General features: G+C 36.1%; 2 protein-coding genes across 4 annotated transcripts; one reads left to right on the plus strand and one right to left on the minus strand.

Moving 5' to 3' along the window:
- Window positions 1–7003: 7003 nt before the first annotated feature.
- On the minus strand, window positions 7004–10862 carry LOC147762256 (uncharacterized). 3 transcript variants are annotated; one of them, XM_087011422.1, is made up of 4 exons: window positions 10785–10862; window positions 9089–9166; window positions 8455–8629; window positions 7004–8090 (listed from the first exon to the last, which is right to left on the minus strand). In XM_087011422.1, the coding sequence occupies exons 2-4, from the start codon at window positions 9162–9164 to the stop codon at window positions 7370–7372; spliced, it is 972 nt and encodes a 323-aa protein (XP_086867548.1). In that variant the 5' UTR covers window positions 9165–9166; window positions 10785–10862; the 3' UTR covers window positions 7004–7369. The 3 variants fall into 3 exon arrangements, with proteins under 3 accessions (XP_086867548.1, XP_086867549.1, XP_086867547.1); XM_087011423.1 differs by lacking the exon at window positions 10785–10862 and adding an exon at window positions 10543–10678; XM_087011421.1 differs by lacking the exon at window positions 10785–10862 and adding an exon at window positions 10018–10161.
- Window positions 10863–10933: 71 nt separating this feature from the next.
- On the plus strand, window positions 10934–13251 carry LOC106171663 (uncharacterized). The gene has a single exon (XM_087011425.1). The coding sequence runs from the start codon at window positions 11894–11896 to the stop codon at window positions 12854–12856; it is 963 nt and encodes a 320-aa protein (XP_086867551.1). The 5' UTR covers window positions 10934–11893; the 3' UTR covers window positions 12857–13251.
- Window positions 13252–18195: the final 4944 nt, after the last annotated feature.

Below are 18195 nucleotides of genomic sequence, written 5' to 3' on the forward strand. Positions count from 1 at the left end.
GATAAATTTCCTGCATTGATCTAGTGTCATTTACTTTCTGCAGTCTTAGAATGAGTATAGTGTCACTTATAAGCAGTAGGCCTACATACCAAATAAAAAGAAAAAAAATACAACTAATATTTTATATGAATTAAATTTCATAGACTGGAGATGAAATATAAAAGGAATGAAAATTAAATAATGTCCAAAATCTGCCCTTCTACGAAGTATTTCGTACCAAAAACTCACATTTCAATGATTTTATAATTAAAATTTCTACACAACATGTAAAACACACTTGTCATTTTGTACTGGGATAAAGATAGATTGTATTTACACCTAAAATGCAATACTTGTAACAAATTTACATTTCATATAACAACCGTTTGTGAGAAAATCCAGAAGGTAAGGGTGATTTTAATTATCAGTGAGTATAACAGGGGCGGATCCAGGGTTATTTGAAGGGGGGTCCAGTTTTTTTTAAAGAATGACAGGCTTGCCTTTCGGTGCAGTTTAGAACTATGATTCAGCACTTCAAAATTCTTAAATCAGGAGAGGAATATTGGTGTGATTTTTTTCCAGAAACCGAAAGGCGGGGGAACAGGATCCCCCCTGAACCCCCCCCCCCAAATCCGCCGCTGTATAAATTAACAATTTATACATTATACTCTAAGAAGTACTGAAATGGTTGAAATTCTGATTTTAATGAGAATACTAAAAAGTATTTAGCAACTGTTGATGAACAAATCCGGAAGGAAAGGACAATTTTAGTTTTCAGTGGGCATTAGTAAGTAAATGATACTTCACGAATAGTTAAAATAATTGAAATTCTGAGTAATCAGTGGGCACAATTAGTTATTTATTTTAAAATATTTTATTTATTTATTTATTTATTTTTTTATTTTTTTTATTTGCTTAAAAATTCCTTTATTTTATCCTTTTGTACATATTGCACTAGCCAACACTGTACTAGTACCAGTACCAGGTACAACGTAACTTTTTTGACTTGAGAAAATATTTACTTAAGCCCCCTTTACACTGGACGGCGTCCTTTCTGCGTCCAGCAATCCGGCCCCATTTGAGAGTTTAAAAATTATAATATTTTACGTGCCGACAACTGGCCGATCATTGAGCATTCATTCTGATACAAAATTAATGCTCGTCCCTCCTTATTAAGACCACAGCGATGCCAAATTTCATGGTCGTAGAGAGGACGCAGAAAGGACGCCGTCCAGTGTAAAGGGGGTATTACTCCCCCACTCCTTATGATAACAGCAAAGGTGTATAGGAAAAAAATTATTTTCACTTTTATACCCAAACACATAATAAGATATAATAATCTGAATAAATTTCACATCATAAATCAAATGTCACTTTTGACAAATTGAGTCAACTTTTTCATGTGACTTTGGTGTCCTAAAATAGCTAATTTATATGCCCAGTCATGCAATATCAAGTATGTTGACTTTGAAAATGCGTTTTTATTGTTATTTATTTTTGTTAAGTGTGTGTCATTATGATTTTATCATTCCCAAATCCTCTTTTCGAGATGGACACTTATTGTGCCTTCTCATAAACCAGACTATAATCCAAATGGAAATGATTCCAACAGAAACCCTTCAATCAAAGCGTTCCGACCCCGATGTAATTTACATAACAACAAGTCGCTCAGCGCAGTGCGAACTACTCGTATCTTCTTGGCTGGTCATTTGACAGCTGGAGGCTGTAAGAATAGGACGCTGATATGTGTGATGAAGTCGCAGAGCTGGAAATTTCATTCAGCTTCGAAAATTGTAACAAATTTGTCATGTGAGTAAAAGTTATTCATGTTTTTTACGAGTTACCAGATAGTTTATTGAAATTTCATATTATTTTACTCTTCCAGTTTGTCTGAGTAGTTGACTGGAGTTGAGAAAAGTTGCAGAGTGATATCTCTAAAAAGATTGAAAAGCACGTGCTGCCAATAAAAACACAAATGATATGAAGAAAGTTATAATAGATAGTTTGCTTTTTGGTTCCCACATGCTACATCACTTCAATGCCAGTCAATATACGTAATTGGGTCTCCTGAACACATTTTGTATTTTAAATATTCCCATAGTACAGTACATGCTTGGATGTATTAGTGTGGACTTTCTCAGATGCCTATACATTACAAACTGATCAGTTTAACAGTGCATTTAGTTTTACCAGTATTTCAAAAAAAGATTTCCATATTTTCAATTGAAACATAGACGAGAGAGGACTATTTCCACGATACCTTTTTTGTCCATGTTAGCAGCCTTCTAGACTCTAAAACTTTGACTGAATTCCTTAGTCTTTACCTTGGAAATGCTTTCCAAAAGTATTGGCCGGATTGTTTCTTGTGATTCTTCTCATAGTCAAACATAAAAAATTTGAATCTTGAATATAAAACCTGTTTAGTCGATTTTTCAAATTTGGTGTTCAGTTAGCCTCAATGTAATTTTTTTTTTCGGCATGAGCACAAGTTTTTCCATTTTCAGTTAATCTATTTTTTATTCGAATTCGTTTGCTTTCGCGGATTAAATATCGTTTTTTAGATGTGATTTTGATATTTCAGAACTACCAACTCTTTGCGGTGATCCTGCAGAGTGCTCGTCTGACTAAAGCTTTCCTGGCCCACGTTTCACAAAGACTCTTAAATCCGTAGTTGACTAGCTCGAGCTGGCCCCCGTTTCACAAAAAAACTTAAGTCGGTTTCCCTGACTAAGAACTTGGTTACCAACGTAATTAAGTCGTTACGTCACTAAGTCCCGTTTCACAAAGAATCTAAAAGGTCGCTTACGTCGTTTTTTTTCTTAGCTGCTAGTCGACGATGTCTAGCCTCCTCGGGAGGAGACTTAAGTCGGCAAGCTCAACTAAAACTCGGTAAATGAGAGCATAAACAACAAAAATTTGGAAAGAACATACCTCCTTCAAGATATTGTGTTATAATATCCTTGAATAGCACTGACATTTATGGATTCGAATATTGAAATAAAAAATAAAATGCCACTTTACCCAGCCGATCGCGTGTTTGTTTATGTTTTTGACCGCTAGACGTCCGTCAGCAGTGTTCCACGACAAGCTAATGTTTAACTGTTACTTTGAAGTTGAATTGAAGTAAAACTAATCAATAAAGTTCAAAAACAAACTTTGTTTGTGTTTTGGCTGACTTTTATTGTTGATAAACGATCGTTCTCGGCCGAAAGAGGCCATTAAACGTCATGTCTTGTGAAACTTTTGAAATTTTAAACCTCCTTTTCTTGAAGAGTTTCTCGTGCGCGTCGACTACGGTAAGCACACCAAGCTACGACTTTAGATTCTTTGTGAAACAGTCCTAGTCGACTGCAGCGTAGTCGACCTAGCTAGGCCATTCAGCTCGAGCTAGTCAACTATGGATTTAAGATTCTTTGTGAAACGGGGGCCTGAATGTCAGTGCTATTCAAGGATATTATAGCACAATATCTTGAAGGAGGTATGTTCTTTCCAAAATTTTGTTGTTTATGCTCTTATTTACAGTATAGCCTCTGTGAAACACTCCTAGTCGACTTCAGCGTAGTCAACCTAGCTAGGTCACCCAGCCCGAGCTAGTCGACTACGGATTTAAGATTCTTTGTGAAACGGGGGCCTGGGGCCGGTTTCACAAAGCAGTAGTTAGTTAGCGATCGCTAGTTAGCCTCTCGCTAGTTATGAGTGTCGTTTCACGAAGCAATCGCTAGTTCTCTCGCTCGTTATTGTCTCGTTGTTGCTTTGGATATTTAACGACTTGTCAGACCAGTCGCTAACTCTAGAGTTTCATCGTACGCATGCGTAATGAGTGAAATAAAAAGGTTGCTTAGTTACCGTTGTCTGTCGTTTGTCTTTGTATCCTATCATGGCGGCTACCTTTCTTGCTATCCGTACCGCCAGACGGCAACGTAGACTACGACATTTTCATGAAAGGCAGAATCTGTTAGAATATACACACGATGATGCAATTTACGAGAGGTTGCGCCTAGCTGTGACAAAAAGAGCGGCAAAAAGGTGGTGGAGCTCCTTTACGACGACCTCAAAGCAGACTTTCTTATGCATTTCCAGCCACCAAAAATTAGAGAGTTAGTGCTTTCGTGACACTTTTACGCAAGAGTTCCACTTCCGGCAGACGGTTTCGAGACTACGGTGAGTAACGAGAGAACTAACGGCTATTTCACAATCAGACGTACACTTTCAAAATTGAGCATGTTACATTGCCTCTAAGTATTATCAAAACCAATGTAGTGCCCACCCTTTGTCCAATCTGGAAGATGGCACTTAGTCAGAGCAATCAAAATTTTTTTTTTTGGCAAAAATATACTTATTTGAATCCCCTAAATACAGCTGTTTTTAGTTGTTACGAAGGGTCACTGAAGTTGTGTAATAATTTCAGGTAGTGGATATGTAATTTGGTATTGTAATTTATTGCATTTAGTTTGACTAAAGATATCAGTTGTGAGGTATAATGTTGTTTGAAAATCAGTTGGACATAATATAGTGTAACATATGAGACAAAAGCCATTGAATGTTAAAAGGGAGCTCTGTTACGGATTTTTCTGTTTTTAACATAGCTGATTTCAAGGAGCCCCTGAAAGGAAATATTATGCTTGACAATAACTTTTCTTCAGTAAAATGTGTTTTTAAAGGTATTTCAATACATTAAAAAAATTACTGTGTCCAAATCCATGTTTAGTTGAAAATTCCAACAATCCAAAATTGAAATCACATCTTAACACAAAATTTTGTAGCGTCCGTCCCCCCTGTAGCAAAAGGATAGCAGTTAATCTTTTTTTAAATCCACACTCAGGCACTTATGCATTTCACTACCCATGATAAAATAATATACCTAAAAGGCCAGTAGTAAGACACACTGTGGACATACCATTTGATTAGTGGTCAAATGTAGCGTCCGTCCCCACCTGTAGCGCCCGTCCCCAATTTGTATTTTTCGCTTTATTAAGGATACACATGCTGAAATGGATTTTAATTAAGTATATTTTGTAAATACTCATTATAATCTGTCTAATGTAGGCCAAGGTTGTCACTGACGCTTTGGTGCATTACTTGTAATGAATAAATGGATACATTTAAAACAATGTTATAATATGAAACAATGTTGTTGTTTTTGCTGCTGTGAAACAACACTTGTGTACTTTTAAATTGCTACATGTATGAGACGAAGTGACATCACTTGGTTATAGTTTGGACTAAAAAGCTACAGTATATTTTATCCAAGGTAATAGGTTGTAATTTGTGCATTTGAGCTTGGAACAATGATGGAGCAACATTTATGTTTTTATTGTTGGTGGGGATGGGTAAACTTAGTCAATGTACAAAAAGAAATGCCATGGAAATGGAAGGCATAAGTGAAAGTGCTTTGAAAAAAAAAGAAAACAACGAGAAGAACTCAAAAAAGATCCCGAACGTTTGAAAACTGCCAGAGAGAAGGACAGACTTAGAAAGAAAAAAGAAAGAGAAAAGAAGAGACTTTACTTAATGAATCACCCAATATAAGCAAAAGCTGAAAGAGGAAAGGAAACTAATAGAATGAGAAAATATAGAGAGAAAATCTGAGAACAAACAAAGATCAGTGCTTTATCAGAAGCAGCTAAAGCAAGAGAGAGAAGGAAAAAACACTTTCAGCCCAAAGAGAAAGAAACAGAAAGATGAAACTCAGTGAAGCTAAAAAGAAACAGGTCTTGAGGGGTAAAGCATGGAGACTAAGGGTTCAGTTACAAGATAAAACACCACAAGGTAAAGACTCAAGCCCGTTTTCATCTTTCTCCACCTTGAAACAAGCAAAGAATGCCCTTCCGAGGTCACCGAGAAGAAAAGCTAAAATTGTAGAAAGGCTAATAAGATCTCCTAGAGTAAACAGCATATTAGAACAGAAAGGAATTATAGCAAGCAAGGAAACAAGCAGAAAGTTGGAGATGGGGGAGACCCTTATTCAAAGTATGTCAGAGAATTTGTAATACTGTCAGAAAATATCTCTGGATACACTCCTGTTATTGATTTGTAAATGTGTTGTTGAACTGTTTGTATTCATTTTAATACAGTTAATGTTTTGGAATGGGGATATAAAAATGACATGTTTTGGTGTAGCGTCCGTCCCTCAGTGTATTACGTACCAAGTCATGAAATTTTGGCACTCTTAACATGTTTTAGGTATTTTATTATGTGTCATTCTTATGGTCAAGTCTTTGTCATATCAAAATAAGAGATTTCAAATCATTGATGGAATCCCCTGATTTGATCTTAATCACACAACATTTTATTTTTATTTGCAAAAGAAATGAGGCCATGCATCATGCAACCGTACATTTTGGAAAAAAATAGCTCACAGTTGATTGAAATTTTGAGGTTTTCATTGCAAGTACAATTCATGTGTATAAAATTATGCTTATTAAAATAATTATTTTCCAATTATTATGTTTTATTCATCACGTGAATGTAATTGACTTGTAAAAATGTAGCGTCCGTCCCCAGTGTGAGACCATCCAGTCATTTTAGTGTCAAACAAAAACAAAGAGAAACGGTGCAAAAACATTTGAAGGGATTATGCCCAAGATCTATACTAATGTCCTACTGATATTCAAACCTCTGTTTGGTGAAGTTCATATTTGGTCGAAAATGGACCACAAAGTGTACATCTGATTGTGAAATAGCCGTAACTAACGACCGAACTTTACGACTGAACTTAGCGATAAGTTAACTACTGCTTCGTGAAACACCCCTCGAAAATCGCTAAGTTTGCTCGTTAGCGAGGTACTGTAGTTCAGTAGTTAGTTGTTCTATCTAACTACTGCTTTGTGAAACCGGCCCCAGGGGCCCATTTCACGAAGCAGTAGTTAGTTAGGACAACTAACTACCGAACTATCTCACTAACGAGCGAACTTAAGAAAGGTAGCCGCCATATTGGATTGATCATGATATTTTTCAAATTATACCTTGGGGCGTACTGTGTACATTATTTAAACACAAAGTTTAAATAATAAACACAAATGTGTAATGTGCTAACAATACACTTAGTTTTTATTAAAAACAGGTTATCAAGTGCGCAGTTTTTCTCTCATAAAAACAACAGCCGTTTGTTTGCTTCCAATTGTAACTTGAAAAACGTGTGCGATGGTTTGTCTTACCACGCTGTTTTTTTAAATTTAAGTTCTTTTCAGAATGTCAGCCATCTTCCATTTACTGCGTTAACTTAAACTGCTCGAAAGCTTAACAGCACGAGTTAACATTTTGGACAATGTAAGACGAATTCATTCAAAACTCTTCTGTGAATTTGACATCTTTCAAATGTGCGTATTATTAAACGTGCGTATTATCTCCTTCATCTTCATCCTCATCCTCCTATTCCTCACCATTTCCTTCATCCTCCTTTGTTCCCCCCGCACGTCTTTGGCTTCGTTATCGTTTTAGGCACCACTTGGATTGCCACAACTTTAGGTTTACTAACTGGTTTGGGTTCGACTTTAACAGTTGTAACTTTCTTTTTAGGCTTCGGCTTCGCAACGTGAACTGACACCACTTTTGGTTTACTAACTGGTTTGGGTTCGACTCTAACAGTTGTAACTTTCTTTTTAGGCTTCGGCTTCGCAACGTCAACTGACACCACTTTTGGTTTACATCCCGGTTTGCGTTCCACTTCAACGGCTACAATTTTCGGTTTAGGGATGGGTTTCCGTCTTGGGGGAGGTTTGCGGATTGAGAAGCTAGATGGTCGTGTAACTTTTTGAACTCGCCGCTTTAAAAGGGGAGAGGGTCGTGGTCTTGGCCTTGGTCTTCTTCTTCTCGATCGACTGTCCCTGACATTATCACGTCGCTGATGCCCTATATATATTGGCCTTGGCCGATACCTTGGTCTATATCTTCTACGACCGATTACATACCTATAACGTATTCGGCGGGATCGTTTCCGCTGAAGTTTCTTCGGTGTTCTTTTAACTATCTTGTAGAGATTCGTACGGCCAAAAAAACCTCCACAAGGCAGCTGCGATTTTTGGCAACTAACGCCACATGCGTATTTATTCACTTCCCTAAGTTGACGGAGATGAACGTTGTTTTTCAAACAGCGGCATATGTTGATCCCCCTTCAATTTAAAAGTGAAATCATCATTAATGGCGTTCTTTTTTTTTTTTTTTTTCACATGAAATACCAGTATGATTCACATTTGGACTTTGGTTGATCAAAGTTTTTTAAAGGATAACGGCGGTTTTTATGACAGTTTAACTTTTGTCGCTTTGAAGTTTGCACAGTGAATCTATCGAACGAAATATTAAAGATACTAATCAATGAGCAAGAATTGATGAAAGGACACAGGCATGCAAACATGCTTGTGAATTACACAACGCCAAAAACTGGCAACAGAAATAATGTTTGACACACTAGCTGTATTAAGTCCTCATTTTAGATTTTGGGTAATTCACATTCCAATAACATTTTTTGTAGCTTACCTCGAATGGCTCAGTGCTACATATTTAGTTCCTTGCTTTTTGCAGAAGTCTGTGCAGTCTCCAACTTCGAGTTTCTCCCCCCTCTTTTCATGACTGTTGAAGAGGGCCGGGCTGGGTCTAGCATAGCAGCCCTTGTATTGTGCGCCCTCCGCGCCGGCATATGAAATGTAGTCCCCTGTTCAAGAAAAATGTTATTTTAATTTCATTTAAACGTGGTTGATAATGCATCATAATTTGATATATCGTTAGAAGTAAACGGAAAGGTTTGCAGGGTTTTCGCCAGAAATAAGAAAAATTAAAGAAATATCTTGTACTGTTTTGCAGACTTCTACTAGACCTACTTACAGATTTCTATTTTTAAAATTCCCAAACCACAAATATCTGTAAATTTAATCAGCATTTTTACCGAGTGGTTATTACAAGCTTTTTTATCTTACCAAAACTTATTGAGTAAAATCAAAATTAAAATTGAACAGACATGCCGAAAACGAATTTATGAAAACTTCTTTAATTCGCTGATTTGAAAAAAAACCCATATTCTACTGATAAGGGGTGAAACGACAATAGCAATATGTAATGATTGATAGCATTAAACCTTTGTGTAGTACTTTTGAGGCGTTTTTAAAATACATACATGCACTGGTAGGCGTGAGATGGAAAGTCAAGAAGCAACACAAGAAGACAGCTGCAATTTGTGAGAAGGCCATCATACCTGAAAAGAGTTCATTTCTAGAGAGCCTCATTTCGAACGTTTACGTTGCGACTCAAATTATATTAAATATTTCAAATGAATAAATCCGTACGAAATTAAAGGTGATACGTTTGTGTAAAGGGGTGATGGGTGACCTCGTCTTGTTAGGCTGTTACATCGTCTAATACGGAATAAGATTGAGCAAAAACGTTCATTAGCTGGGTAGTTGAATCATAAGAAAAAGACAAACCGAAAATCTTTCATGCTGTTAGCCAACGGGTACAGTATCTCCCTCATTGTAAAGAAATTTCAGAAAAAATGGGCAGGATCTACAAAAAGCATAGTGTCAAAGACAAGGCTCCTCCAGAACAACGTTGCGGGACTATATATATATATATATATATATATATATATATATATATATATATATATATATATATATATATATATGTTGCAGGACAGATTGAAATCTAGGCTGGTGTAAAATCGACCATAGTCAAATTTTATTTTCAAATGCTATGTTTGTATTCGCAAATTCTTCCTGAAATGTAACAACTAGATTATATAGGATACACGCCATCTTTTGTACTCATGGCCACTATAATGAAGTGGGCACCTGAAAGACAACATCATAAGAAGTGAATGGAAAAAAGCAGGACTCTCGCCTGGGTATGAGGTTAAAAACATATATATATGTCATAAACAATTAAATAGTCAGGATTACATTTGTCACCTGATTTAAATCTTCCTAAGTCAAATTGGAATTTTGATCCTGAATAAGCCCAATTAAAATCTGAAAATAAATATAGATTTTGGTTGCGTTATTTCACCTAATTTGCGACCAAAATCATTACCGTTTCATTTCAACTTACCTGCTTGTCAAAAAGGTAATTCTGAACTTTACGTCAACTTAATGGATAGACTTGAAATAAACAGTGAGAGTCTAAAACGTTTATTCCTATTTTTCAGTATAAAATCATCGTGGAGGCAATGTTATAACACGGACATTTTGCCCCTGGACAGACGGTGCCTGAGACTGTCGCGAACGCACAACTCACGTAACGTCAAGCGCACGTGGTGTCATTTCACGTTATCCGCTTGACGTTTGCGTCACACATTTTCTCTTTTTTACGTTGCACAACGTTGCAACTCCCGTCAGTCATAGACCTCGACCCCGCATTATGGAACGACCCCGGATTATGGAACAAAACCGGAAGTTTGCCCTTTTTACCCAGCATGCAGAGCGTAAAAAATCCCCGTTCCACGTAAGTTTCAAGCGTCTGCTACAATGTATCAAACGCGCTATGCAGACGCACGTTACGACCTGATACAAATTGAAATGTTAGCGTTTGAAAGTTCGTTGCTCTTAAATTTGATAAAATTAATACTGAACTTACGTTTATTCAAACAAGTTTTAAAGTCGTTTACCGTCCGTTCTCGTCTGCACTTGTTACTGTCAGTTTCCGATCTCGATTACTAACTTTTTCATACTGGTTACGTGTAGATACATCGATCGCTGTGGACGTAAACACGGCCGTCTTTTACTGCTATAAGTGTTGTAGCCTAACTTGTCTCATCTCTTATTGTTTGTGTTTCTTGTTCTCGGCTTATTGAAATAATTTTCAAAACATCCACTTACAAGAGTAGGCCTAACAAGTTGAAGTATTCCATGATCTCGTAAAAATGGCTTCGATGTTGGCCATCGCAGTGTGCGCTTTCTGTGCACTGTAAACTGCCGCTAGAGAACGCTCCAAGCGCTATTAGGCTCGCGCCGCTTGTGACTTTAAATAAATTTGTTGCCACAAAATAAGAATTTATATTGACTTTTTATATTGGACATTATGAGTGAAAATATCGTTACTGACCTTGTTTATGCACAATGAATTTCAGCATGCCGAAGAGAAAGTTATATGATCCTGAGTGTTTACATGCTGCTATCAGTGCCGTGAGAGAGGACTCTTATTCATTATCAGAGGCGGCACGTATGTTTGACGTGCCGAAGACGACCCTTTATAATCATATTTCAGGTATACAAATGACACATGTTTGATCTTTGTTCTGATGAAAATAAAAAATTCAAAATAGCCACCCTAGACTGCATTCCCACATATATTTAGATCGATCTATCCCCATGGGGAGTCTCACTAGATTGCTGTCAGCCTGACCGGCTTAAATGTCTGTCCCGCCTACTAAAAGGTGTAAGGGGATTAATTAACTTTTGTGCGCGTTCGGCTCTCGGAAGCTGACCCAGTGTTAAACTTGTCAATCATTTATTAGGTTTACGCCTTCTACTAGAAGTTTTTTCTTTAAATCTTCTTATTTCATCTGTCCCTATCTTGTATCTTCTTCTTCTTCTTCTCTTTTTCTTAAATATACCACAGGTGCTCTCAAGGGAGGTGGTCATGGAAAGTTGGCCCTCAGTCACTCTGATGAGGCCGCGCTGGTCGACTACTGCCTTATAATGAGTGACTGGGGGTTTCCACTAACCAAAGACTTGGTGTGCAAATTTGCCATGGCTGTTGGTCAGAATAGGAATGTGCACTTTTCAGCGTCGAACGGCTGGTGGAATTGATTCATGAATCGACATCCAAAGTTGTCCCTAAGAAAACCAGGGCAGATTAATAGGTGCAATATTGTGAGATAAAATAAAACCATGCTAAATAAATGAAAATTATAAGAAAATAAAAATTGTCTTCATCTAAAGATAAGAACGGATATCGGAAAATAAGAAAACATTATTTAATAAATATGAACCAATTTTTTTTCACATTAACATGGATAAGTTCCCTTTTTTTCAGAGGGCGAGCGGTAATGTCACAGAAAACAATTGCGGATGGTTTTTTCATTTTGCTCAAAGATACGCTTGTAAAGCATAATCTTGAAGGAAAACCGGGTTGCATCTATAACTGTGATGAAACATATTTTCAGTCTCAGGCAAGCACAAAAATTGTAGCTGCGAAAGGAAAGACCTTTCCTTACGAGAGGTCGATCACTTCCTCCGGCCATATTACAGTTTTGGAATGTGCCAATGCAATGGGGGATCTGCTGCCGCCCATGATCATTTTTGAAGGCTGCTTACCTGCCGACGACACTTTGTTCCAAGGTCCTCTGAACTCCGTGTACAGTTCCTCTCCCTCTGGATACGTTGATTCTGATAAATATCTAGATTGGTTTCAAAAGATTTTCTTGAAACATACAGAAAGAAATGGCCCGATTATTTTAATTCAGGACAATTTAGCGGCGCATGCATCAAAAGAACTAATCGACTGTGCCAGAGACAATGGTGTAATTCTGCTTAATATACCCAGCCATACGAGCCACTACTTGCAGCCTATGGACCAGGTGTTTAAAGATGTGAAGTTAGAATTCCGAAAGATTGCCAAATCGGCAAGCCTACTTAGAAAGAATTTGGTGATTAGTAAGAGTACATTCCCAGCAATACTTAAATCGGCACGTGCCAAAGCATATACTCCTTTAAAATTGCAAAATGCCTTCAAAACCACAGGTATATATCCACTGGACAAAAGTGCAATTGACGAATCAAAATTTATAGAAAACAAAGATATGACGATTAAGACGGAGACAGTATGCACTCTGCTTATGGAATGCGAGACAGACGACAATGACAAGAGGGACATGGCAACGCAGACAGTTTACGACGACTTGGGACGCCCAACAGACAAGACAGACAATACCACACAGACGGAATGATATGTTCTTGTGCGTTACACACAACGCAACGTAAAAATGGTGAACAGAGTTGCAGTGCACGTTTGATTTGAGATATAGTATAGTAATGTACATAACTTTTGTGCCTCTTCATTTGTTTTCTTGAAGGGCAAGACAGTGTAATATTAGAATGATTGCAGTGATTTCAATTTAAGGAGTTAAAGGTTAGATCCATTTCATAAAAGTCACAGCACTCTTCAGAAAGATGAATACATTCATCTCTTTGTAAAGTTACAGCATTGTTACGCGAGTTCTCCGCAATTTTTTTGTTTATTGCATTTGTCACACTTTCGATAAATTCTTTGTTAATGATATGTGAGCTGTTAATGTTAATTGCCACTTTTGTCACCATGAATTAAAGCTTTTATTTTGAATGATTACTGGCGTTGTTTACTTAAGGCAGATCAAACGAATGATAGATGAGTTTTAAAATGAGAAATATCAATATTTTTCTTTTAATTCATAATTATGGATACAGTATTTTCAATTTGGCATTTTAAATTATCTGACTACTAAACATCGCTTTGATACTCCGACGTAGCGGCAACTTCTCGTTTTGTTCCATAATCCGATTCAAGGCAGTAGTGAATGAGTGGGCTATTCCATTATTCAGCAATATTTGTGTTTAAAAATAAACGACCAACTTAATATGAACAATAACAGCTGTTATTTTCATTGATATTCGCAATATAAAGCGCATTCGTCGTTTTATTGTCTTTTATAGACCCCTTGCACTACATATTGCCTTGCATCTTATCTAACACACACTGACGCGACGTTATCTGCGCACTTCCGGTTTTGTTCTATAATCCGGGGTTTGAGAACAACACGAAGTTAACCATTATTTTAGCGTTTTTCTCCAATAATAACCCCAATCATATGGATTAAGCTTTACACGATAGTAAATAAAGCTCTATCGTAGCTACATGCAAAGTATTAGAGGTTAGTTTACGTTCATTTTTATACACAGACTGTGCAAAGCTGAAAAACGTCAAATATCGTTCCATAATCCGGGGTCGAGGTCTATATTTTAAAAAGTGAATAAACATTTGTTCTTCTGTCGAAAAATAGCATAGTTTTACCAATAAACCGTAAAGAATTCTTTCCACCGCGTCCTGAATACAGAGGACGGAATTTTTTACAGAACCAAAAACGCATATGTCTAGGGAGGGACTATAATGCGAGAAATTTGTTTACAAATATAAAATTTGGTTAAATTGCGAAAAAAGTTTGCTCAAGTATAAAGGTTTTCAATTTTTAAAGGAAAATCCCGCACACTCTTTGGTTTGCCAGTCTCCAGTTTGATCACAAATAAGGTTTTCAGTTTATTAGGGCAATGATTGCATGAAATAATAAAAATACAACTTAAATTTAATGCCGAAGAACCAATTTTGCCTCTCGTTTTGCGGGAGTTTGTCTGACCTTTTTTCATTGGAAATCCCGCAATTTTATCACGAGGGTTGACAGGCGGAGTGAATTGTGCGGCCAGTTTCGAATTGCACCAAAACTTGCGGAAATTTGTGACCCACACATGTAAACTATATATGAAGATTATAATGAGGTAGGTATAGATTTTCAACAGAATTCAGAAGTTATACTTTATACGAAAAAAGTGTATGCCTTCCCCTCAACTTCAAGATCATGTACGGTATATACAGTACATTCGGATATGTCCAAGTTGTAAGTTAAATAGTATACATCATACATGTAGTTTTGTTAATAGGGGGTGTTGTTCATTCTGCACCGTGTGACCTACCCCGACTCATTTAAATCACTTTAGTCAACAGATTTACTTAATTTTTGGCAAGTCTGAATAATGATACGAAAGCAGTTTACCAGCGCGAGCACCTGCCAAGATTCATTTGATAAGTATACGGGGTACATGTTTAATCTTCAATTATACACTTCTAATTGTTATACAGCTATATCTCAAAGTACATTCCACAATGCAAATCTACAGTAGAAAAATTTTGAGCATCATCATGTTAGTTCCCAGGAAAGCATTATTATGTAATTCATAGTAAACTTTGTTGTAACGGTGCCTTATGTGCCCCCGGTACCATTAACTACCTGTATGTGTGGATCGGTTGTGGTCTTCTGTAGTAAGTTTTGATACAATTTATGTAAATGAAAATGTTTATCTTTAACCATGGTCTCTAATAATTTATGTAGTAGTGGTATTTTTTCATTGCAGGTGAAAATGAAGAGTTTCATGCAAGTAACAGGAAAAGTGGGTGCTACATAATGTGAAAGTGATCATGATGATATCAATTAAGCAACCTTTGTTTATGTATTTATTTCTATACCTCTATTGATAGAGATATGAAAGATATATTTACTGAGTATTTGGACAGATCTAAAGCAACTTAAGGCATAGCCTTGATAGTCACTGTATTTTTCAATAAAAGTTGATAATTGCAGAAAACCAATAGCCCATGGTTTACCACTTAATTGTTGGCTTATTATTCAAAGAGAAAGACAGCAAAGGAATGGCAAAAGAAAAAGAAAACAAGGGAAACAGATATTTTGCAGTTTAATCATGTCCTCTCTAAGAATTCATGATTTTGTAAAAAAACATGCAAAATTATAATTTTGTGATTAATGTTGAAAATGACACTGTATCTTTAAATAATAATTATAAACATTATGAGACATGATCACAAAGCTTAAATATGCTTTGTGACATTTTTCTTTTCATTTTCTTTCATATAGTAGAACTAGTATTCACTGTAACAAGAAAGTCCATGTGTTTTTAAACAGCCGGTTGTACTAGATAATAAATGCAAATTTAGTGCCCTGGTTATATACAATGTCTTCAAATATTTTAATTGCCAAATGCCTACAGAGAAGTTCTTTAACATAAAACAATCAAAAATTGCATTTATAAATTATATCACTGACAATGCAACACATGGTGTAGATTTTAACAGCATGATGCCTTGGTTTTGAAGGTGGATTTATTACTATCATCATGTTAATTTATTATTTTTTTCTACTATTATAACTCGCCAGATAAAATTGTTCAACATGTTTCAGTATGTTGTATATGTTGAATAAAGGATTTTAAAGAAATATATGCTTATTAAAAATACTTATTTGCCAATTAAAATGAAGAAAACAATCCACTTATCTTATCAATGTCACATAAAACACAGATAACATTTAGAAATACATATATTAGCCAATTTAAGCTTGCACATTTACCACTGAAAATTTTGACCAGCTCCTTAGATATTGTTTTTATACAAATATCAGTCGTATACATCGTAAAATGGAATTAGGACTAAACCTTATACAGACAGTAACATATATCAACATGAAAATAGAATTACCGACCATATTTAAAACAAGTATTCGCCAAAGTGCAAATAGGTGAAAATGTAAACAAACATTCAGTTGGGCTCGTCTTGGGCTATGCATGACGTCAAATCCTGACTTTTACACTATCTTCCTACGAAAACAGCTGAGGCATTTGTTTACAAGGATAGATTTGAATAAAAATTTAGCCACACAATTATGGCTTTTAAACACATTATTCAGGCTCTGGAATTTCCCGCACACTCTCTAGTTTGCAAATTATAAGGAAAGTTACGATGTTGTCAAGGAAAAATGTCACCGCGACGTGTGAGTTTGGCGAACATAAACTCAGTCAAATGAAACATTTCAAAATAAAATATTACATGGGTATGAAGCTTAAATACCCAATTAATATAACATCTGATTGGAAGTATTAGATATTTACTTCTGCAGATAATATTGACATTTTTCGGTCGAATTTCCACTGTTTCACAAAACGAATGCGACGTAACGTAATGGCGCGTGAAAAAACGACGTAAAAACCCTACGCCGAGACAGTATGTGTCCTACTGTATAGTAACATTCCGCTCTAGACTAGATAGAATTTTAAATATACGTGTAGATCTATAAAAATAACAATAAACGTTCTAAAATCCTGGAAAGCCTAATAACACGCTTACAAAAAAAAAAAAAAAAAATTCCATTGGTGCTCAGATGTCACAATGACAAATTTAAAATCGGGGGAAATCTGTTTGTCGGGGATGTCAGGATTTTTATCAAAAAATCTTAGACTTACAAAAACTTTACCTTATTAAATCTTATTGATCTCATTCTCAGTGAATACATATAAAATTAATTTATGAAAAAAATTAAATATTTTATTAGATTGAAGCGCCAAAATGTACAATTAAAATGAATAAACATTCGATTTTGGTAAGTTATCATTTTTCCAAACAAATATAACCTGATATTGGACACCATACAACTAGGTAGTTAAAAACCAATGAGATTTTTAAAGAGACTACCATAACATATTGGCAGTTTCAGAAATTTTCCATTAGGCCACACTTTTTTATTTTTATGGATGACATCCTCTGGGTACCCCAAAATCGGTGCGAGAGGGCGAAAAAAAAAAACAGTCCAAAAAAAAAAAAAAATACTGCTTAAGTAAAGGAATGCTGTCAGTACACAGCTGGAAACACAAATTTTACCACAGAAACACGTATCAAACTAACAATATGCCTTTATCCGTGCTCTCAAAATATTAAAGCATTGTGAATACTTCGTAGAAATGTAAAAAAAAAAGTCATGAATAGATATACTTCATATTACCAAATCTATTTAAGTTTATTTCATGCATTTAGTTGGTACATGTATAGCAATCAATAAAACAAATATCAATCAAACAGCGTGTCTTTATTTGTACTCTCAGAATATTAAAGCATTTTGAACACTTCACAGAAATGTTAAAAAAATGATGCAAAGATATGCTTAATACTACCTAATCTATTAAAGGTCATTCCGGACGATGCCATTTTGCATACTTCAACTCACACGAAGCAGCCAAACTGTCAGGTGGCCTGTCCGACCTTCAGCCCACCAAATACCTCGACGCCCTTGTCGACCCTTTTTTCGCTACAGAAAACCTGGTATTATGCTGCTTTGTACAGAATGCCACAGAAATTTTTCGGCCGCCGCCAGCCTTTCGCACATTTGTAAAAAGGTGATATCTCCATGCCCAATATCAATGGCATACTAATCCAAAACGACGGCGCCCGTTCTCTTTATGACTTTTATTGTTGTGTAATTTGAAAGAAATCCTAGAGATGAATTTGACGGCAGAGCAGCCGCATTTCCACGTGGCGATAATACGCATACGCAGAAAGCTCATTTCCTGGCAAATTCAATCTACTTGGTTGGGGGCTGGGGGGGGGGATTTTTTTTTTTTTTTTTTTTTTTTTTTTTTTTTTTTTTTTTGAGAACGGGCGAAAATTGGTGCGCGCGCAGGATGTCATCCATAAAAA

This window comes from Lingula anatina, chromosome 4 (genome assembly GCF_051362555.1).
Source record: "Lingula anatina isolate TDL-2025a chromosome 4, LinAna3.0, whole genome shotgun sequence".
Lineage (NCBI taxonomy): Eukaryota > Metazoa > Brachiopoda > Lingulata > Lingulida > Lingulidae > Lingula > Lingula anatina.